Source organism: Schistocerca piceifrons, chromosome 2 (genome assembly GCF_021461385.2).
Source record: "Schistocerca piceifrons isolate TAMUIC-IGC-003096 chromosome 2, iqSchPice1.1, whole genome shotgun sequence".
Taxonomy (NCBI): domain Eukaryota; kingdom Metazoa; phylum Arthropoda; class Insecta; order Orthoptera; family Acrididae; genus Schistocerca; species Schistocerca piceifrons.
In genome coordinates, this window is record NC_060139.1 from 451,651,671 (window position 1) to 451,675,049 (window position 23,379).

Sequence of the window (23,379 nt, forward strand, 5' to 3'; positions counted from 1 at the left end):
TCATGGTGGGAGGGGCGAGAGGACATCCAAGCCACTGGAAGAGGCTAAATAACCTGGAGCTTATTCACATGAAGGGAGGACCAATGGCAATACCAAAGTCACACCATCACCTGACAGACGGCAACACGGAGATCATCATAGGGAATGTAAGAACTAGTGGGCTGAGGTACGAGGACTGCAGCATTGGCAGCAGCTTCAGCAGCCTCGTTTCCTATCAGACCGACATTACCAGGAACCCACATAAACATCACAGTGGCTCCATAGAGTGAACAGGTGCAAGCTTTCCTGGACCCATTGCACTAAGGGATGGACAGTGTACAGTGCACGGAGGCTTAGCAGGGCGTTGAGAGAGTCTGAGCAGATGACACAACTGTAAAGCCTGTGTCGCCAGATGTACTCCGTGGCCTGATATATAGCAAAGAGCTCTACTGTAAATACTGAGCAGTGTGCCACAAGCCAATACTAGAAAACATAGGCACCAACGATGAAGGCACACCCGACATCATGGCCAGTCCACGAGCCACCAGTGTACACACAGTTATTATTGCGAAATTCCACGTGAAGGTTGTGAAACTGAAGGTGATAGAGCGAGGCTGGTGTAGTGTTCTCAGGAAGTGAATGAAGACCAAGGTGAACGTGGGCCGCCGCATGAATCTAAGGTGGCGAAGGGTTCACACCCACCAGGAAAGCTGCAGGAAGCAAGAAGATCAACTGCAGGACCAAGCGCCGCAAGCGAACTCCAGGAGGTAACAGAGAAGAGGGACACACCCCATACAGGCAATCTAAGGAGTCATCGAAGGAGGCAGCGTAGGACGGGTGGCCATGCATGTAAGACACGCGACACCCATATCTACTGAGGAGGAAGTGACAGCGGTAGGACACCGGAAGTTTGGAAGCTTTGGCATACAAATTCTCAACCGGGCTAGTGTAAAAGGTGCCAGTGGCCAAACAGATGCCACAATGGTGGATAGTATCGAGACGGTGTAAGAAGTACAGATGCGCAGATGCACGAACAAAGTACTGACAGTTTAGTTTCGAACAAGCAAGGGACTGGTACAAACGGTGGAGGGTGGCTCGATCTGCACCTCAGGAGGTACCAATGAGGACACATACAGTGGGCTGCCAGGTAAGAGGGAGGACCAAGAGTGTTTCCTATCGAGCAGGAGCCCCAGGAATTTCGTAGTTTCAACGACAAGAAGAGCAACAGGCCCAAGATGTAAAGATGGTGGGAGAAACCAATTGCACCACCAGAAATTCATAAATACAGTTTTTTCAGTGGAAAAACTGAAGCCATTGTCAATGCTCCATGAGTAAAGACGATTGCCCTCTGTCCAGATGTGGTTACATGTATCAAGCAGAAAGTGCTTACCTGCAAGAGAAACATGCTGCAACATCTGAGTGAGAACAGCATCTAGCCCTGGGGCAGAGAAGCTGGATGAAGTGATTGCATGATCTAGCTCCCTCATAGTAATGATGGCATTGTAACACTCATAACTCTGAGAAGAGAAGGGTATCGCCAGAGCCTCCTCCACTCCTTTCCAATGGGGGCAGGCAGGGTGATAGTGGGAGGAGTTCTAAATTTCGGCAAAATGGCGGCCCAGGGTGTTGGTGATAGGGTCCATGATGACATCGTCTGCTACTGCCTGGAAACTGGGGAATGGATCTTGGTCCCAGACAGCTGTTGGAGGTTGGCCCACATGACAGAAGAGGGGGTGGAACTGTCAAAAGGACTAGTGAATGTAATCCAGCTAGCTTTTTTGTTTGCCATCATAGGATGGTGGTTAAAATCAAGGAGAGCACGTCTCCATGCGCGAACTGCGTTGCAGCGTGCCTCGGTCCACCGAGGGACTGGGACACGGCCTATTAAAGAGGAAGTGCAAGAAATGGAAAATTCTGCAGCGATAAGGATAATGTTTGTAAGATATTCCACCTGGTCATCACAACTGGGGAAATAGTGTTTGTTGAAGGTAACCAGGGAGGAGTAAGGCCTTCAGTCGGCCTTAGTAAGCTGCAATTTGAGTGTGCACGGAGGTGGGGTAGGAGTCAGCACACTGGAAATGGTTGTTCGAGTAGATGACAGAAAGAACAGACCACTCAAGACAATGGGCAAGATGAGCAGTGCAGAAGGATAGGCCCAAATGGGAATAGGTGCACACGGAGTCTGAAAGGAATGTGGGTGCTCTGTGTTAACACAGAGAAGGTTAAGTTGATTAATAAGATCAGCCAAGAGGGCACCTCTCCAACAGGTTCTGGGAGAACCCCTATGGCATGGTGTGCATCAAAGTCACCAAGCAGCAGAAATGGGTGAGGTAGCTACCCAATAAGCTGTTTCCTGAGGGCAGAGCACAAGTGGATGCTGCAATTCTAAAAGCAGCCATAAATCCTCTTTGTTGGGTCGAAGGCCATGAAAGTTCCATTTGAACAGAGTCATGAAGAGGAAAAAATGAAGTGGTGTCACTCAGCGGCTGCAGAGTGCCAGCCTGCGAAGATTCGCTGTTACAGAGCATTGAGGCAGGGACGATCCTGCTCCATGAGGTCCAAAGAAGCGTCAGCTTTCTTCTGCTGTCAGCCTGCAGTGCAGAAAAATGGTTGGTGGTGCACACCAGTGACACGGTGGTAGGCCGGACAAAGATATCACATGGCAACACCCTTGAAGAGGATCTTCGAGTCGGCAAAGGAGAATACCATTTGCCTTTGTTGGACTTCTTCGAGCCTTTCCAGTTAGCAGAGGAAGACTCGGGTGTTGGTTGGCTAGAAGATCATAGGAAGTCTTCACAGGAGCATTCCTTCTGTCCTTTCTGGCCTGCTGGTGATTTTGCCCCGCGAGGCAAGAGTTTGATGTTTGTTGCACAGCTGGGCGAGGGGACTGCGATGCTACCATGACACTGGGCAATTTCACAATGTCAGAGCTGAATTTGAGGTCACATGTATGCATGGCTATGTTCTTCATGGAACGAGATGTAGCAAGAACAGTAATGTAAGTGCCAGATGATAGAACGCAGGGTTTGCGACTAGCCAATAACTTGCGAGCGACTGGGTAAGTAACTTTTACCTTTATCCAGATCTTCTGGACAGACCACTCATCAAGATACACAAGAGGAAGCGGCATGGCCACCATTACAGTTGATACACCACGGAGAAGGAGGTGGACAATCGCCCTCATGCACATCCCTACCACAGGTTACACATTTGGCCGGGTGTCAACAAGACATTCGAGAATGCTTGAAATAGTGACACTGGTGTAGCACATCGGGTTCAGAATGGACAGTCAAACTGTGACAGCCTCACAGACTGCTTTGATCTTGGATGGAAGCACCACTGTATCAAAGGTGAGAAGAGTGACTGTGGGCACTAAGGAAGCATATACCTTTTTCATCACCCAACAGATGGCAATGACTACCTGGTCAGAGAGGTATGTTTGGATTTTGTCCTTGGTCAGACCACCGAGCAGCCCAGTGGAAATAACACCACAGGAAGAATTCAGTGTTTGATGGGCCTCGACATGAACAGGATAGTCATGGAGAAGTGAAGCGGTAAGCAGTTGTTGTGCTTGAGAACCAGTAGTCTCCAAAAGCAAAGTGCTATTACTTAAACAAGAGCAGGATTTCACAGGGCTGGCAACTGTGTCAACACTTTTCTGAATAAGAAACAGACTTACCATCGCGAAGGACTGAACATCATCAGTATGTGAAACCATGAGGAACCGTGGTGCAGCTGGGAGGGTCTTTGAATCATTAGCCTCATTCTGTTTATGTTTATTGTGAAGATGATTGGTTCATTGCGAGAAAATCCCCCATGACTGCCAGTGTCTCTGATGGCACACTCCTTCCAACTCAGGTCCCCCTTCACAAGGGGGCGTACCTGCCTTAGGTTATTGTTCACATCTCAGGTCACACCTTCCGAACACCGGACAGAGGGACCAATCGGCAATTTGGGAAGGTAGCAGCTCACACAATCACCCCTCCTAGGGCCAGGCCTTGCAAAGGGACACCCTCCTCTAGCATTACTTTTCCTCAACAGAAGTAGTCGATATCAAAAATAATTACAACTTTTTAAACAGGTTAATATTATCTCAGCTGTTTTTCTAAAAGAATTTCATATGTTTTTGTACACAATGGGGTATATTTCATGCTATAATCATAAAAAGAAATAACTTTATTTTCGTTGTTACAATCGATATGTACTAGTTCCATAAGTACAGTTATAACTACTTTTTTTTTTAGAAATATCTGAAATTACAAAATATCTGGCACTCTTAAAATTCCTATTATTAACTGCGTAATCTGACAATATTTATTAAGTTTACTTCTGGATTCATTTATAAAATAATGATACAAATTCGTGGAGGTTCATTTGTCAAGAAAATCTGTAAACTCTTTGGAATATTTTTAGTACCGCGGAATGGATTAGTAGTGGGCATGCATCAGATGTAATAGGACGTGTTTTTACTTTTGGCAATAACAATGGAATTTCGGTTTTGTTTGAAGTAGAAATTGTAAAGATTGTGTGGCCTAGAAAAATATGAAAGAACAAAAATTACAGAAACAGAAATTACTTCTCACGCAATAATCCAGCATTATTTATATCAATTGTAACCATGAGAACTTGTAATATAACATTTTCAGCTTCAAGAATCAGCCCCTAGACACGAAGAACTGGAGCCAACTATGAGAAAAGAAGATAAGTAAAAAGTTTATTGTAAATCTTACTACTCTGGAAGTTTACTGAAAAAGTTAATTATGAAGTCAGTGACAATCAACAAATGATGTGAGGGAGGGGTAGATTAAAGCCTGTACCAGGGGATATGTGCAAACCTTACCTATCGACCCAGGGCTGAGAATTATGTGTTACCCTATCACCTTTTATGCGTCAGATGCATGGGCTGCCCTTCAGGAGCGCACAGGGAGGAAAAGGAAAAAAGAGAAGCCTCAAACACCGAAGAAGATAAAAGAGGATCCTCAAATGCCGAAGCAGAGGAACGAGAGGAGAAGGGAAACAAACAAAGGGAAAAGGGGGCCAAAAACAAAGGTGGGACTGTTCGTACATCAGCAACAGAATGCAGAACATTGCCAAGAATTCCACAGACATGTTCCCCAAAGGGAGGAGAAAAAGAATAGCTAGAGGATAGACATGCAGCACGGAAGGGAAAAATGCTGCAAAGGCTGAGGCCTCATGGTAGCCAAGCACGAACCCGCCAAAGAGTGGTGAGCCCCCTGGGGGGTTCTAAGAGTTTGAAGACATTCGCCATAAACGAAAGCAATATTGACTTTTTTCTATTGTATACATTGTGTAAGTCTAAACAGCTTAATTAGCAAGTTGTCTGATGGCTACAATAGCAGAATGTAGACTGATGATCCTCAAGTGTGCGAGTAAACTCACAAACCATACCTGAGTCGTGTTTGTTTAGCTGTTCTACTGTCGGTGGGACAGTGATTTGTGGCACTGTTACCCTGTTACTATTCGATGAAATACCATCACACACATTATTTTGTTTGAGTCCGCTGTCACAATTTTACAGCTATAATTGTCAAAAATGACTTGGCTATGTCAGAAAAATCACCACATAGTCTGCTAAAGCTTAACAAAAACTGAATACTGATATGTTTACTCATTCTGGATATATTCTGGATGGCCAGTCTTGGCTGCCACATTCTGCATGTAAATAGCAGAAAATAAAGGGAAGATAAAACATAATTCAACAAATTAGGAACTCATAACTTTGTTCAATAATAACAGTACGCTAAATTCCGGAATGAATTTTCAGTCTGCAGTTGGGTGTGCACTGATTTGAAACTTCCTGGCAGGTTAAAACTGGGTGCCAGACTGTGATTCAAACCTGGGATTACTGCGTATTACAGTCAAGTGTAAGCGAGCACTTGCCTGCAAATTGAGGACATAGGTTATTGGCAAAGTAGAGTTATGGAGGTGGGTTCGGAGTCGTGCTTGGATAACTCAGTTGGTTGAGCACTTGCCTGCAAAAGGCAATGTCCGAGGTCTGAGTCCTGATTCAGCACATAATTTTAATCTGTCAGCAAGTTTCAGAGTGAAAATTTGTTCTGTAAACAATCACCTATGCTGTGACTAACTCATGTTCCCTCAATACCCTTTCTTCCCCAACTCCTTGTTATTTAGTTCTGCTGGCCATTTACAGTTTTTATTTAAATGACTAATTATCTTTATTCATGAGTTCCCCTAAGGATAGGAGTTGTTAAGGAGAAACACCTTTAAGCTACATCTGAAAACACTTCTGCTATTAGTCAGACATTTTATTTATATGGGTAGATGGTCAAACAGTTTTATATCTGCATATTTCACACCATTTTGTGCCAAATTTGATTTATTAAGGGATAATACAGATCCTTATTTTTCTTCTAGTATTGAACTTCTGAAAGCAAGGGGAAACTACAGCCGTAATTTTTCCTGAGGACATGCAGCTTTACTGTATGATTAAATGATGATGGCGTCCTCTTGGGTAAAATATTCCGGAGGTAAAATAGTCCCCCATTTGGATCTCCGGGCGGGGACTACTCTAGAGGACGTCATTATCAGGAGAAAGAAAACGCATTCTATGGATCGGAGCATGGAATGTCTGATCCCTTAATCGGGCAGGTAGGTTAGAAAATTTAAAAAGGGAAATGGATAGGTTGAAGTTAGATATAGTGGGAATTAGTGAAGTTCGGTGGCAGGAGGAACAAGACTTTTGGTCTGGTGATTACAGGGTTATAAATACAAAATCAAATAGGGGTAATGCAGGAGTAGGTTTCATAATGAATAAAAAAATAGGAGTGTGGGTAAGCTACTACAAACAGCATACTGAACGCATTATTGTGGCCAAGATAGAAACAAAGCCCATGCCTACTACAGTGGTACAAGTTTATATGCCAACTAGCTCTGCAGATGATGAAGAAATTGATGAAATGTATGACGAGATAAAAGAAATTATTCAGGTAGTGAAGGGTGACGAAAATTTAATAGTCATGGGTGACTGGAATTCATCAGTAGGAAAAGGGAGAGAAGGAAACATAGTAGGTGAATATGGATTGGGGGGAAGAAATGAAAGAGGAAGCCGCCTTGTAGAATTTTGCACAGAGCATAACTTAATCATAGCTAACACTTGGTTCAAGAATCATAAAAGAAGGTTGTATACCTGGAAGAATATTGGAGATACTAAAAGGTATCAGATAGATTATATAATGGTAAGACAGAGATTTAGGAACCAGGTTTTAAATTGTAAGACATTTCCAGGGGCAGATGTGGACTCTGACCACAATCTATTGGTTATGACCTGTAGATTAAAACTGAAGAAACTGCAAAAAGGCGGGAATTTAAGGAGATGGGACCTGGATAAACTGAAAGAACCAGAGGTTGTAGAGAGTTTGAGGGAGAGTATAAGGGAACAATTGACAGGAATGGGGGAAAGAAATACAGTTGAAGAAGAATGGGTAGCTCTGAGGGATGATGTAGTGAAGGCAGCAGATGATCAAGTAGGTAAAAAGACGAGGGCTAGTAAAAATCCTTGGGTAACAGAAGAAATATTGAATTTAATTGATGAAAGGAGAAAATATAAAAATGCAGTAAATGAAGCAGGCAAAAAGGAATACAAACGTCTCAAAAATGAGATCGACAGGAAGTGCAAAATGGCTAAGCAGGGATGGCTAGAGGAAAAATGTAAGGATGTAGAGGCTTGTCTCACTAGGGGTAAGATAGATACTGCCTACAGGAAAATTAAAGAGACCTTTGGAGAGAAGAGAACCACTTGTATGAATATCAAGAGCTCAGATGGCAACCCAGTTCTAAGCAAAGAAGGGAAGGCAGAAAGGTGGAAGGAGTATATAGAGGGTCTATACAAGGGCGATGAACTTGAGGACAATATTATGGAAATGGAAGAGGATGTAGATGAAGACGAAATGGGAGATAAGATACTGCGTGAAGAGTTTGACAGAGCACTGAAAGACCTGAGTCGAAACAAGGCCCCGGGAATAGACAACATTCCATTAGAACTACTGATGGCCTTGGGAGAGACAGTCATGACAAAACTCTACCATTTGGTGAGCAAGATGTATGAGACAGGCGAAATACCCTCAGACTTCAAGAAGAATATAATAATTCCAATCCCAAAGAAAGCAGCTGTTGACAGATGTGAAAATTACCGAACCATCAGTTTAATAAGTCACAGCTGCAAAATACTAACGCGAATTCTTTACAGACGAATGGAAAAACTGGTAGAAGCGGACCTCGGGGAAGATCAGTTTGGATTCCGTAGAAATGTTGGAACACGTGAGGCAATACTAACCTTACGACTTATCTTAGAAGAAAGATTAAGAAAAGCCAAACCTACGTTTCTAGCATTTGTAGACTTAGAGAAAGCTTTTGACAATGTTAACTGGAATACTCTCTTTCAAATTCTGAAGGTGGCAAGGGTAAAATACAGGGAGCGAAAGGCTATTTACAATTTGTACAGAAACCAGATGGCAGTTATAAGAGTCGAGGGGCATGAAAGAGAAGCAGTGGTTGGGAAAGGAGTGAGACAGGGTTGTAGCCTGTCCCCGATGTTATTCAATCTGTATATTGAGCAAGCAGTAAAGGAAACAAAAGAAAAATTCGCAGTAGGTATTAAAATTCATGGAGAAGAAATAAAAACTTTGAGGTTCGCCGATGACATTGTAATTCTGTCAGAGACAGCAAAGGACTTGGAAGAGCAGTTGAATGGAATGGACAGTGTCTTGAAAGGAGGATATAAGATGAACATCAACAAAAGCAAAACAAGGATAATGGAATGTAGTCAAATTAAATCGGGTGATGCTGAGGGAATTAGATTAGGAAATGAGACACTTAAAGTAGTAAAGGAATTTTACTATTTAGGGAGTAAAATAACTGATGATGGTCGAAGTAGAGAGGATATAAAATGTAGACTGGCAATGGCAAGGAAATCGTTTCTGAAGAAGAGAAATTTGTTAACATCGAGTATTGATTTAAGTGTCAGGAAGTCAATTCTGAAAATATTTGTATGGAGTGTAGCCATGTATGGAAGTGAAATATGGACGATAACTAGTTTGGACAGGAAGAGAATAGAAGCTTTCGAAATGTGGTGCTACAGAAGAATGCTGAAGATAAGGTGGGTAGATCACGTAACTAATGAGGAGGTATTGAATAGGATTGGGGAGAAGAGAAGTTTGTGGCACAACTTGACTAGAAGAAGGGATCGGTTGGTAGGACATGTTTTGAGGCATCAAGGGATCACAAATTTAGCATTGGAGGGCAGCGTGGAGGGTAAAAATCGTAGAGGGAGACCAAGAGATGAATACACTAAGCAGATTCAGAAGGATGTAGGTTGCAGTAGGTACTGGGAGATGAAGAAGCTTGCACAGGATAGAATAGCATGGAGAGCTGCATCAAACCCGTCTCAGGACTGAAGACCACAACAACAACAAACATGAATTATCTTTTACAATGCTCTCATTCTCAAACAGAAATAATGTCGTCTTCCAAGGCTTCTTTCCCTGTCTCTCTTTTTAACAATATTACATATGGGTTTTATTTTGCTTTCTAATCTGTCAATTTCAGACAAAAATTTACAATTTTCGAGTTTTGTTGTTGTTGATCTTAATACATTATGGTACTGTTTGTAATAAAGCACTTCTGAGTCATTACTACTTCTGGCTACTTTGTACATGTTCTATTTTCATTCTGATAACTGCAGTTATCCAAAGTTTCTGTAATGACTTGCCATTATTACACTAAATTATCTTTTTAGAAAACTGCTTTCACAAATGGACAGGAACTCATTAAGAAATATGCTGAATTTAGAGATCGGATTAGCCTCACCCCAGTCAACATGTTTTAAGCTTTCTTCAACAACTTGGTCATTAAACAGCATCACTGTTTTCTTACAGGTTTATGGACTGTACATGAAGCAAGTTATATTATATGACTAATTGTGTAGCATGACCTGACAATCCATTTATTACCAGATTGGCATGTTTTTCTGTAAATTCTGGTTGTTGAATGAACACAATATTTGTAAGGATACTACTATCTTGAGATATTCAGGTAGAGTACTTTGTGACTGATACTAAACTATAAAAGCACCTCCAGATCAATTTCCCTATCAATTCTTTCAATAACATTACTTTAAAACCACCACAGATTAATAATCCCTTTCTTCTGTTTCACAGAGAGCCCAGTAAAATTCATCAGAATTTTTCATGAAAATTTCCCAATTACTTGGTGGTGACCTACAAATATATTTCCCAATAGTAACTTAGAAGCACATGCTTCTATAGCCTGATCTACAGAAAATTTACCATTTCTACATTTTTGTATTAATATTCCCTTTTATGAATGTGACAACTGCTCCTTTATCCATACTGGATCCACATGAAAATGCAACTAACTTACAACCACTGACTGGTGTCAGACAGTCAAATGATATCAGTTTCTTTCCAACTATTAAGTTCTTGCATACATCATTTTTTAACTCCCTAATATCCCAATGAAACAAACTGATCTCAATTTTCACTCTATTACTGTAGAATGAACTGATAGCCTGTGTCAATTTTATTTCCTTTAGTGCTGTCTATCTGAATTGTGAATCCGACTTAATGCTGGTGTCTCACTTGACCCCAACAACCAACAGGTTTTGCTTCTGTGTGCTTTATGTTTTATGCAAGTAGCTCTGATAACTTGTACTTATCTCTGTTATTCAGGTGTAAGCCATGAGAAGTATATCCCCGTCTTCCTACAGCAACTAATGGAACAGAACTAATATGATATTTTGCATTAATCAGAAGAACCCTTTCAGCTCCATATTTACTTGGTTTACAGCAGAGATAACCCAGAGCTGATTACGGCACCACACAACCTGCTCAAAACTACATTTGTGTGTTCAGTAGTTACTCTCATTTTCCCAGGTCACACATAATACTATATTTTTCATTTTTAGCCAGACTGTTTCTAGCTCTCCCTACTATTAACACCTGATCTTCTTTGTTAAAAACCTTGCACATTTGCACTAGGTTTTCTGTTACCAGGCTACGGCTAACACTTGGTTTCACAAAACTTGTGACTTGATACTCTGTACGTAATTTCTCCTGTATCTGCTGGCCTACACCACTCCCACAATTGCTTCCTAATAGCAGAACTCTTGCTTTCCTGTCTCAATTTTCCACTGACTTATCTCTAAGTTTCTTAGGACTGTTCTGCTGCACCATACATTTCTCTACATCAGTATGAGGCTCTCCCCCTCTTTAATTCTAGTAGCAAGCTAAATCTATTGCTTAGTTGAATTTTGATTTGCTAACAAAATTAACCTGTGTTCACCCAGTTCTTGCCACCTTTTTCCAGCAATGTTTCACTTTTTTCCATTACAGCTGCCACAAATCTTCACCTCCTGTTCACCAATTTTATGGTCCTTCTGGTGTAACCTACAATCCCATGAAAAGCCCCACTGATCACCCCATTCTCTGATCCACTGCAATTGCCCTAATGACTCTGCGTCACCATCCACACATATCTTATCACAGATGGCCGACTGGTTTTAACGCTAGATACAGTGAAACAAATTAGAAAGAAATTTATGTTATTCTGTCCATTTTATTCTCAAACATAAGACCAGACCTAGATTTATGACTGTAGGCACAATAAGAAAAACACACTTTTTACACCATTTTTACCTTACTTCACATAACAATAATACTTTTGCTAATGTAATTACACTCCTATTATACACTCCTGGAAATGGAAAAAAGAACACATTGACACCGGTGTGTCAGACCCACCATACTTCCTCCGGACACCGCGAGAGGGCTGTACAAGCAACGATCACACGCACGGCACAGCAGACACACCAGGAACCGCGGTGTTGGCCGTCGAATGGCGCTAGCTGCGCAGCATTTGTGCACCGCCGCCGTCAGTGTCAGCCAGTTTGCCGTGGCATACGGAGCTCCATCGCAGTCTTTAACACTGGTAGCATGCCGCGACAGCGTGGACGTGAACCGTATGTGCAGTTGACGGACTTTGAGCGAGGGCGTATAGTGGGCATGCGGGAGGCCGGGTGGACGTACCGTCGAATTGCTCAACACGTGGGGCGTGAGGTCTCCACAGTACATCGATGTTGTCGCCAGTGGTCGGCGGAAGGTGCACGTGCCCGTCGACCTGGGACCGGACCGCAGCGACGCACGGATGCACGCCAAGACCGTAGGATCCTACACAGTGCCGTAGGGGACCGCACCGCCACTTCCCAGCAAATTAGGAACACTGTTGCTCCTGGGGTATCGGCGAGGACCATTCGCAACCATCTCCATGAAGCTGCGCTACGGTCCCGCACACCGTTAGGCCGTCTTCCGCTCACGCCCCAACATCGTGCAGCCCGCCTCCAGTGGTGTCGCGACAGGCGTGAATGGAGGGACGAATGGAGACGTGTCGTCTTCAGCGATGAGAGTCGCTTCTGCCTTGGTGCCAATGATGGTCGTATGCGTGTTTGGCGCCGTGCAGGTGAGCGCCACAATCAGGACTGCATACGACCGAGGCACACAGGGCCAACACCCGGCATCATGGTGTGGGGAGCGATCTCCTACACTGGCCGTACACCACTGGTGATCGTCGAGGGGACACTGAATAGTGCACGGTACATCCAAACCGTCATCGAACCCATCGTTCTACCATTCCTAGACCGGCAAGGGAACTTGCTGTTCCAACAGGACAATGCACGTCCGCATGTACCCCGTGCCACCCAACGTGCTCTAGAAGGTGTAAGTCAACTACCCTGGCCAGCAAGATCTCCGGATCTGTCCCCCATTGAGCATGTTTGGGACTGGATGAAGCGTTGTCTCACGCGGTCTGCACGTCCAGCACGAACGCTGGTCCAACTGAGGCGCCAGGTGGAAATGGCATGGCAAGCCGTTCCACAGGACTACATCCAGCATCTCTACGATCGTCTCCATGGGAGAATAGCAGCCTGCATTGCTGCGAAAGGTGGATATACACTGTACTAGTGCCGACATTGTGCATGCTCTGTTGCCTGTGTCTATGTGCCTGTGGTTCTGTCAGTGTGATCATGTGATGTATCTGACCCCAGGAATGTGTCAATAAAGTTTCCCCTTCCTGGGACAATGAATTCACGGTGTTCTTATTTCAATTTCCAGGAGTGTATTTATAACAACACAAAACATTCAGATCTCTTATTTGTGTATTTATTTATGACAGCAGAATTCACAACGCACTCGCACACACAGTGTTTCCACATGTTTCACAAGATATGTGTGCAGGTGAACTTCTGTGATGTTTAGAAGATAGAAACTGAGGTAATGGAGAAAGTCGAACTGTGAGGGTGGCTCATGGGTCATGTTTGGATAGCTCTGTCAGTAGAACACTTGCCAATGAAAGGCAAGAGTCTTGTGTTAAAACCCTAGTCCAGCAAACAGTTGTAAGGAAGTTTCAAAAAGCTAGCTTGTTTCTTAAGATAATCTAAACTGGGATTATTCTTTATTCTCCAGTCAGTGATCACAAAAAATATTTATAAATCAACAAAAGATATGAATATGATACCATGTGTCTTGCAATCACAGACTGGAGGATACTGAGTACCTTATGGATCACATTTTCCCTTCTGAACGAAAATACCATACTTCATTAGACTATGATTGGTTTATGTCACTCTCTTTTTAAATAAACAGCTTAGTTACATTAACCTACACATAAAGTCGTCAAAGCAGATTTTTCAAATGTGCCCTGATAGATAATAAGAGATGTGGTCATTTGAACCAACATAACTGCCATGATACTAGAGAAATTTACTGAAACTAATACTAGTTGGTGACCGATATGTCTTCAAATAGTGCACCATTATTCACTTTCTCTGAAGATACTATTTCAGATTTCGAGAATGCACCAGTTTCTCTCAAGATTCTTGATCAAGAGAAATTTCCATTGCTACCTCATTTTAATGATAAGATACATGTCATAACAAACAATTCAATTGATAACAATACGAGAGGAGGAAAGTTGCTACTCACCGTATAACGGAGATGCTGAGTCACAATAGGCACAATAAAAAGATTCACACTTATCATAGCTTTTGGCCATTAAGGCCTTTGTCAGCAGTAGACACACACACACACACACACACACACACACACACACACACACACACACAAGCAAGCAAGCAAGCAAAACTTGCACACACCTCTGCAGTCTCAGAGTGCTGAAACTACACTGCGAGCAGCAGCACCAGTGCATGATGGGAGTGGTGACTGGGTGGAGGTAAGGAGGAGGCTGGGGCAGGAATGGGAAGAGATAGTTGGTGGGAGTGGCGGACAGTGGAGTGTTACAGTTTAGACGGAGGGCAGGAGAGAAGTGCGGAGGGGGGAAGTAGCAGAAAGAAGACAAATAAAAATAAAAATAAATTAAAAGTCTGGGTGTGGCGGTTAAATGACGGCTGTGTAGTGCTGGAGTGGGAACAGGGAGGGGGCTGGACAGGTGAGACAATGACTAACGAAGGTTGAGGGCAGGGGGGTTACGGGAACATAGGATGTATTGCAGGGAAAGTTCCCACATGAACAATTCAGAAAAGCTGGTGTTGGTGGGAAGAATCTATATGGCACATGCTGTGAAGCAGTCATTGAGATGAGGGGTATCACGTTTGGCAGTGGGTTCAGCTACAGGGTGGTCCACTTGTTTTTTGGCCACAGTTTGTCGGTGGCCGTTCATGCAGACAGACAGCTTGTTGGTTTGAATCTTCATGTTTTGGCAGTGCAAAGACTGTTCCCTTAAGTTTCGGGTGTGCAGCCACAAGAAACCTCCTTTTTCTTCTAATATTTCGGCTGAACGTTATACAGCCGAAATATTAGGAGGAGGAGATTTCTTGCAGCTGCACACCCGAAACTTAATGGAACAGTCCTTGCGTTGCCAAAACCTGAAGATTCAAACCAACAAGCTGTCAGGTACCCCTGCCTTTGATTGGATAGGTGATGTTAGTGACCGGACTGGCGAAGGTGATGGTAGGATGTCTGGGACAGGTCTTGCATCTAGGTCTGTTACAGGGGTAGGAGCCATGAGGTAAGGGATTGGGAGCAGGGGTTGTGTAAGAATGGATGAGTATATTGTGTAGGTTTAGTGGACGATAGAATACCACAGTAGGAGGGGTGGGAAGGATAGTGACTAGGACATTTCTCATTTCAGGGCACGACGAGAGGTAATCGAAATCCTGGCGGACAATGTAATTCAGTTGCTCCAGCCCCGGATGGTACTGAATTACGAGGGGAATGCTCCTCTGTGGCCGGACTGTGGGACTTTGGGAGATGGTGGGAGACTGGAAAGATAAGGCACGGGAGATTTGTTTTTGTACAAGTATGGGAGGATAATTACAGTCAGTGAAGCCTTCACTGAGACCCTCAGTATATTTAGAGGGGGACTGTTCGTCACTGCAGGTGCGACGACTACGGGTGGCTATGGTGTACGGAAGGGACTTCTTGGTATGAAACAGGTGGCAGCTGTCGTCGTGGAGGTATTGCTGGTGGTTAGTAGGTTTGATATGGACGGAGGTAATGATGTAGCCATCTCTGACGTCGAGGTCAACATCTAGGAAGGTAGCTTGTTGGGTTGAGTAGGACCAGGTGAAGCAAATGGGGGAGAAGTTGTTGAGGTTCTGGAGGAATGTGAAGAAGGTGTCCTCACCTTCAATCCAGATAGCAACGATGTCTTCAATGAAACTGAACCAGGTGAGGGGCTTAGGATTCTGGGTTTTTAGGAAGGATTCCTCTAGATGGCTCATGAATAGGTTAGCATAGGATGGTGCCATGCGGGGCCCATAGGTGTACCGCGGATTTGTTTGTAGGTAATGCCTTCAAAGTAGAAGTAATTGTGGGTGAGGATATAGTTGGTCATGGAGACTGGGAAGGAGGTTGTTGGTTTGGAATCCATAGGGCGCCTGGAAACAAAGTGTTCGATAGCAGTAAGGCCATGGGCATTAGAAATGTTAGTTTACAGGGAGGTGGCATCAATAGTGACGAGCAGGGCAACGTGTGGTAAAGGGAAAGGAACTGTGGAGAGTCTGTCGAGGGAAATGGTTGGTATCTTTTATATAGGAGGATAGGTTCTGGGTAATAGGTTGAAGGTGTTGGTCTACAGGAGCAGAGATTCTCTCAGTGGGGCACAGTAACAGGCCACAATGGGGCGTCCTGGGTGGTTGGGTTTATGGACTTTAGGAATCATGTAGAAGGTGGGAGTGCGGGGAGTGGTAGGGGTAAGTAGAGAGATGGACTCTGGGGAGAGATTCTGGGATGGGCCTAAGGATTCGAGTAGTGACTGGAGATCCTGCTGGATTGGGATCACTGTGGCATGGTTGGTAGGTGGAAGCATCTGACAGCTGCCGGAGTCCTTCTGCCTCGTAAACTTTGCGGTTCAAAATTACAGTGGTGGAGCCTGTGTCTGCAGGTAGGATTATAAGATAAGGATCAGTTTTTAGACAGTGGACTGCAGTTCTTTCTGCGGATGTAAGGTTAGTATGCATGTTGAGGGATTTGGGGAATGATGGTGAGGTAAGGTTCGAGGATAAGAAATTCTGTGAAGTTAACAGGGAGTGGTTTGGAGGCAGTGGGGGTGGATCACGGTTGGATGGAGGAGTGAACTGAGTTAGGCAAGGTTCAATATTGGTCTTTGGTTGAGTCTGATTGGTCGGGTTGGTGGCAAAAAAGTGTTTCCACTGTAGGGACCGGGAGAAGGGGCAAGGTCAACTACTCCTGCATAGTTGAATTTGGGATTGGGGCAAAAGGTGAGGCCTTTGGAAAGGACTGATATTTCTGCGAGGGTGAGGCTTCTGGAGGAAAGGTTCATGGCTGTGTTGGGGGCCTGTTTAGGTGGAAGGTGTGTTATCTCCTGCACTTTTCCAGTGCCACTCGATCTTACAGCTCTAACTACGAACCTGCCCCCCCCCCCCCCCACTTTCTCCATTATATCCCTGTTCCCACCCACTAAATCCAACTCATCCAGTCACATCTGCCCCCCCCCCCCCCCCTTCTCTATGCTTATCTGTCCTCAAACCTGTTTTAGTGAGTTTTTGCCTTCCACTATTGTCATCTTCCTCAGTTTTCATCTCTTTTTACCCCCTGTGGATACATTTCATACTTTTCACACGTGTTTGGGTGTATTTTTGCGTAATTTTTCGGACGTAATTCTACTTTCTTATGTATTTTTTCGCAATTTTGCACCATCATGGATCCTTGCTCCTTCCATCTGCATCAATACAGAAAAGTTTCCTTATCCCTAGCCACATCCCAGTCCCACATACTGTTCCTGCATTGTTGCTTGGGTCATGAAATCCTCCCTAATGGCCTTACCAACAAATTACCCATCTCTGGTTGCCACCCCTCCTTCCACAATGACTTCCACCTGTTCAGATTCCGCCAATCCTTAGCCCTCACCTACATAGTCCTACAAAACCATATCAACCAAGCCCAATCCTCCTTGCAGCACCTTCTCTCCATTCGCAAAATTCTCCTGCAAAGTAATCCCAAATTCCTGGAACCCATAACACACACAAACTCTTGCCCTGCAGGAACTAGAGCAACATGCACAACACCACTTCAAAAAGCTCTCCATCCTCCTCACTTCCTACTCCCACCTCGGAGTACCACACCCTTTCTACAACAACCTCCCCCAAGCCCCCTCATAGCTGACAAACCCTGTCTCGCAGACCTACTACACTTACCCCACCCTCCAAAACTTCCTCCCACCACCACACAGAACTCAAAACTTAAACAGACCCACAAAACAGTCATGAACCTTTCCTCCAGAAGCCTCAGTCCCACAGAAATATCAGTCCTTTCCAAATATCTCACCTTTTGCCCCACTCTCAAATTCAACCATACAGGACTAGTTAAAGATCTTCTATTCTTCTCCCTGTCCCTACAGTGGAAACACTTTTTGGCCACCAACCTGACCAATCAGACTCAACCAAAGACCAATACTCAACCTTGCCTAACTCAGTTCACTCCTCCATCCAACTGTGATCCACCCCCACTGCCTCCAAACCACCCCCTGTTAACTTTACAGAATTTCTTATCCTCGAACCTTGCTTCACCATCATTCCCCAAATCCCTCAACATGCATACTAACCTTACATCCGCAGAAAGAACCACAGTCCACCATCTAAAAACTGATCCCGATCTTATAATCCTACCTGCAGACAAAGGCTCCACCACCGTAGTTTTAAACTGCAAGGATTATGTGGCAGAAGGACTCCGTCAGCTGTCAGATGCTTCCACCTACAAACCGTGCCACAGTGATCCCAATCCAGCAGGATCTCCAGTCACTACTCGAATCCTTAGGCCCATCCCAGAATCTCTCCCCAGAGTCCATCTCTCTACTTACCCCTACACACCCTGCACTCCCACCTTCTACATGATTCCCAAAATCCATAAACTCAACCACTCAGGACGGCCCACTGTGGCCAGTTACTGTGCCCCCACTGAGAGAATCTCTGCTCTTGTAGACCAACACCTTCACCCTATTACCCAGAACCTATCCTCCTATATAAAAGATACCAACCGTTTCCTCTACCGGTTCTCCACAGTTCCTTTCCCTTTACCACACGTTGCCCTGCTCGTCACCATTGATGCCACCTCCCTGTACACCAACATTCCTAATGCCCATGGCCTTACTGCTATCGAACACTACGTTTCCAGACGCCCTATGGATTTCAAACCAACAACCTCCTTCCCAGTCTCCATGACCAACTATATCCTCACCCACAATTACTTCTACTTTGAAGGCATTACCTACAAACAAATCCGCGGTACACCTATGGGCACCCACATGACACCATTCTATGCTAACCTATTCATGAACCATCTAGAGGAATCCTTCCTAAAAACCCAGAATCCTAAGCCCCTCACCTGGTTCAGATTCATTGAAGACATCGTTGCTATCTGGATTGAAGGTGAGGACACCTTCTTCACATTCCTCCAGAACCTCAACAACTTCTCTCTCACTTGCTTCACCTGGTCCTACTCAACCCAACAAGCTACCTTCCTAGATGTTGACCTCCACCTCAGAGATGGCTACATCAGTACCTCCATCCATATCAAACCTACTAACCACCAGCAATACCTCCACTTCAACAGCTGCCACCCGTTTCATACCAAGAAGTCCCTTCCGTACAGCGTAGCCACCCGTGGTCATCGCATATGCAGTGACAAACAGTACCTCTCTAAATATACTGAGGGTCTCACTGATGCCTTCACTGACTGTAATTATCCTCCCATCCTTGTACAATAACAAATCTCCCGTGCCTTATCTTTCCAGTCTCCCACCATCTCCCAAAGTCCCACAGTCTGGCCTCAGAGGAGTATTCCCCCCATAACTCAGTACCATCCGCGACTGGAGCAGCTGAATTACATTCTCCGCCAGGGTTTCGATTACCTCTCGTCGTGCCCTGAAATGAGAAATGTCCTAGTCACTCTCCTTCCCACCCCTCCTACCATGGTATTCCGCCGTCCACCAAACCTACACAATATACTCGTCCATTCTTACACAACCCCTACTCCCAATCCCTTACCTCATGGCTCCTATCCCTGTAATAGACCTAGATGCAAGACCTGTCCCACACATCCTCCTACCACCACCTACTCCAGTCTGGTCACTAATATCACCTATCTGATCAAAGGCAGGGCTACCTGTGAAACCAGTCATGTGATTTACAAGCTAAAAACAAGTGGACCACCCTGTAGCTGAACATGCTGCCAAACATGATACCCCTCATGTCAATGACTGCTTCACAGCATGTGCCATATAGATCCTTCCCACCAACACCAGCTTTTCTGAATTATGCACGTGGGAACTTTCCCTGCAAAACATCCTATGTTCCCATAACCCTCCTGGCCTCAACCTTCGTTAGTCACTGTCCTCAGCCATCCAGCCCCCTCCCTGTTCCCACTCCAGCACTACACAGCTGTCATTTCATCGCCACACCCAGTCTTTTAATTTATTTTTATTTCTCTCCTTTCTGCTACTTACCCCCTCCCTCCTCCGTACCTTCTCTCCTGCCCTCTGTCTAAACTGCAACACTTCACTGTCCACCACTCCCACCAAATATCCCTCCCCATCCCTGCCCCAGCCTCCTCCTTACCCCCACCCAGTCGCCACTCCCATCATCATGCACTGGTGCTGCTGCTCACAGTGTAGTTTCAGCTCTCTGAGACTGCAGACGTGTGTGCAAGTTGCTCCTGCGTGAGTGTGTATGTGTGTCTACTGCTGACAAAGGCCTTAATGGCTGAAAGCTATGATTGTGTGAATCTTTTTAAACTGCCTATTGTGACTCGGCATCTCCACTATATGGTGAATAGTAACTTTCCTTCTCTTGTGTTGTTACATTCCACGCTGGATTTTCCATTGTTTGATTCAATTGATAAATTATATCTCCTAATTCCATTATTTATGAGTCAATAATGCTGTGCAGAATTACTATAATAAAAAGTACATTTATGGTTCATGGTTCTTTGCATTTTTTCATACAGTCAACTTACAAAATGGTGGTAATGAGGTGGCAGCAACATGTAACACAGACCAAGCACTCCACGGTGCAAGTTCACTGTCTTCGCGGCAACATACTCGCAAAGTGACTGGTTCTTTTGGACGTAAATTACGTATAAGGTACTGACATTCTGGTCCCACATACTCGTCATGGAAGTTGGCCTCCAACTCACGACGGCCACGTACATCTCCGTAAGCTCGTTGTAAGCGAAAAGAGCCAATTTCTGCAGGTTTCTCTGTCTCTACCTGTTAAAAACAGCATGAAGATGCTCAGTTAACATTGCCACAAAGTAAATACAAGTATATTTTTATTGTTGGAAAAGTGTTTCTTGGGGTGGAATGGGATGGTGTGAGAGGAGTGTACTGGCAGAAGCAGAATGGGAAGGGAAACCGACACTCCTCAATGTAAGTTTGAACATTGTACGACAGACATTTCTTTCTATGGCGGAGAGCATTGAGTCTTTAGAATGTATGCTTCAGAAACTGTGTTCAGCAATGACAATATTTTTGTAAAAGAAATTTTGCACATTTTAAATAGAAAAACCAGAAATCCTTTTTCCAGAAAACTTGCTAAGCGTCAGGTGCATTTAATGTCAAAATGTAATCATGTTTATTAATGGAGCCAAACATGAAAACAAACAGAATAAAATTATGAAAACCTAAATAGAAAACTATGATGATAGTTGCTATAGATAGATATTGCATATCATTAGAGATACAGGAAAATACAGGAAAGGAATATAATTTCCTCACATTTCTTGTCGCATCGATTTGAAGTGAGCCCTCAACTTCACAGAAGATATATACTCTTCTTCCATCTTCTGGCTTAGTGCTCTTTTATCACAGTGTCTCATTTTATAGTCATCAGCAGCAGTTAATATTTCAGTTCCTATAATGGTTGCTTCATAACAATTTATCACTGCTCCAGTCTTGTGTTTATGTGGCTGTCAGTTCGCATCTACCATCCTCTGTTGTCCAACAAAATTGTTGTGAACTACTATTGTAAGAATTGAAATATGAGTTGCTGCCAGTGGCTGTATAATGAGTCTGACTGTGATGTACCAACACTTGGCAAAAGTTGGTAGATGCCTCTCAAAAGCCTGGGGATGCACTGTGAATTGATACACAAAGAAACCTGAGAAGATTTATTGTATTAACACACTGTGAAAACCTTCATCTGCAAAAGGACAAGGAGTTACAATAGACTTACAACAAACAAAAAGTTAATTAAGAACCAATGAAAAATCTCTGGTGGAATATAGTTCAATGTTTCTAATGAGGTACTGGATCACTACTCACCATGCAGAAGTGGTGCTGAGCAACAGATAGACGTGATCAAAGGATGAAAAATTGTTTAACTTTTGAACTGTGTGCTTGTTAGTAGTTTTTTGTCCTTTTTACATGGCTGTTTATTGCTATGGATCTCTTTTATTATACACAATAAAAATAATGGTGACTTGAAAAACAGTAATATTTCAATGCCACTGCGTCTTTTTATGCACCCCACAGCATTTTATTTTTCTGTTTCCATCCTGAAATTTTGTTCTTGTAACACTAAAGGTGGAAACAGATATTACATATCTTGACCACTAAGCAATGGTCACCATGGACTGAATTATTTCACTGCAAGAATTTTATACAAATAAAGTAAACAATATTTTCAGTTGATTCCAAAATCGGTGAACTGGTACATCCTATGTTGATGTAGGATTCATGGATTTCTTCTAGCTGCAGTATTTTACTTTGTTAAGAGCTGTTTCAAGCACAATTACATTTGTTCAATAGCTCTGTCTTTCATAAGAATTTACTGAAGAAAAGTCTTGGAGAAAAGATAAGTAATCATTAGAATAGCATGCCTACTTCTTTGGTCAGAACAAATGATGATGGAAATTTGCTGTGCAAGTAGTCCCTTATCAGAACTATTCACATGTAAAACATGCAACATATGATATTACTGAGTGAGGAATTATACTTCAATTATACCCTTGTGTGAATGCCCCTATCCTGAGTGCTCTCCAAACTGTGCATTAACATATTTCACAGATTGTTTAATCAAGTGCTTACAATACCAATCAAAGAATGACATGACCCTCACACTAGTGTCAGGACTACTTCCAGTGATGTGCCGGATGTCATCCTTAATTGAATAATTGAGGTTATTCACCAAACTATTGCCTGCACCCCATACTATTAATACATTAAGTTTACAAAGAGCCTCAATAGCATGTGGCATATCTTAGTCCAGCACTGGGCTTGAAAATACTATTTACCTGGTGAGCATTGCCCAGAGAGTCTTCTCCTCTCTCAACTACTGCCTAGTATAGTGCACATAAAATGCCATGGCCTCCAGATGCACATTGACTGGGGATGTGCGTGAGGAGATTGGCAGTAGTGGGGGGCTGTAGGGGAAATGCCATTCTAAACTGAAGCCTACACTCAAAAAATATCTACTGTCACCTCTGCTTTCATTAGTACCTAAAAAGAATGCCACCGAAAATGCAGTGATTTATTTTCATCTTACTTGTTAACCACTTGTAACTTTCAGAGGAGCATCACGAGTGGCAATTTTGGAGTAAAACCTAGACATATTTCTAGTTGTAATGTCAAAATTTGCTTCTTTTTATAAGACACAGCCGAGTTTACACTGTCTCACCTCACTAACATGTTGTGCATACACAATTGTGAGAGATTTCTGAAACAGTGGTTTATTAAGTGGGGAACTGAGGTACAGTAAAGTCAGTATTGTATAGTATATGAGAGTTGTAGCATTGCGTTTTAGTACCTGAATAGTGTAAAATCGCGTAGTCGTCTGTCTTCTGTATTTGTTTTGAACGGCCAGTGTCGGATGATCAC

The 23,379-nt window shown here is 43.6% G+C and overlaps 1 protein-coding gene across 2 annotated transcripts in view; it reads right to left on the reverse strand.

Moving 5' to 3' along the window:
* The window catches only part of LOC124774993 (cytokine receptor-like factor 3), a 148,877-nt gene that overhangs the window by 65,445 nt on the left and 60,053 nt on the right, over window positions 1-23,379 (reverse strand). The window contains exon 4 of one of the 2 annotated variants that reach the window (XM_047249743.1): window positions 20,520-20,772. The exons of the other annotated variant lie outside the window; for it this stretch is intronic. Coding sequence (XP_047105699.1) covers window positions 20,520-20,772 — 253 coding nt within the window. The remainder of the gene's footprint in view (window positions 1-20,519; window positions 20,773-23,379) is intronic. 2 annotated transcript variants of the gene reach the window in all.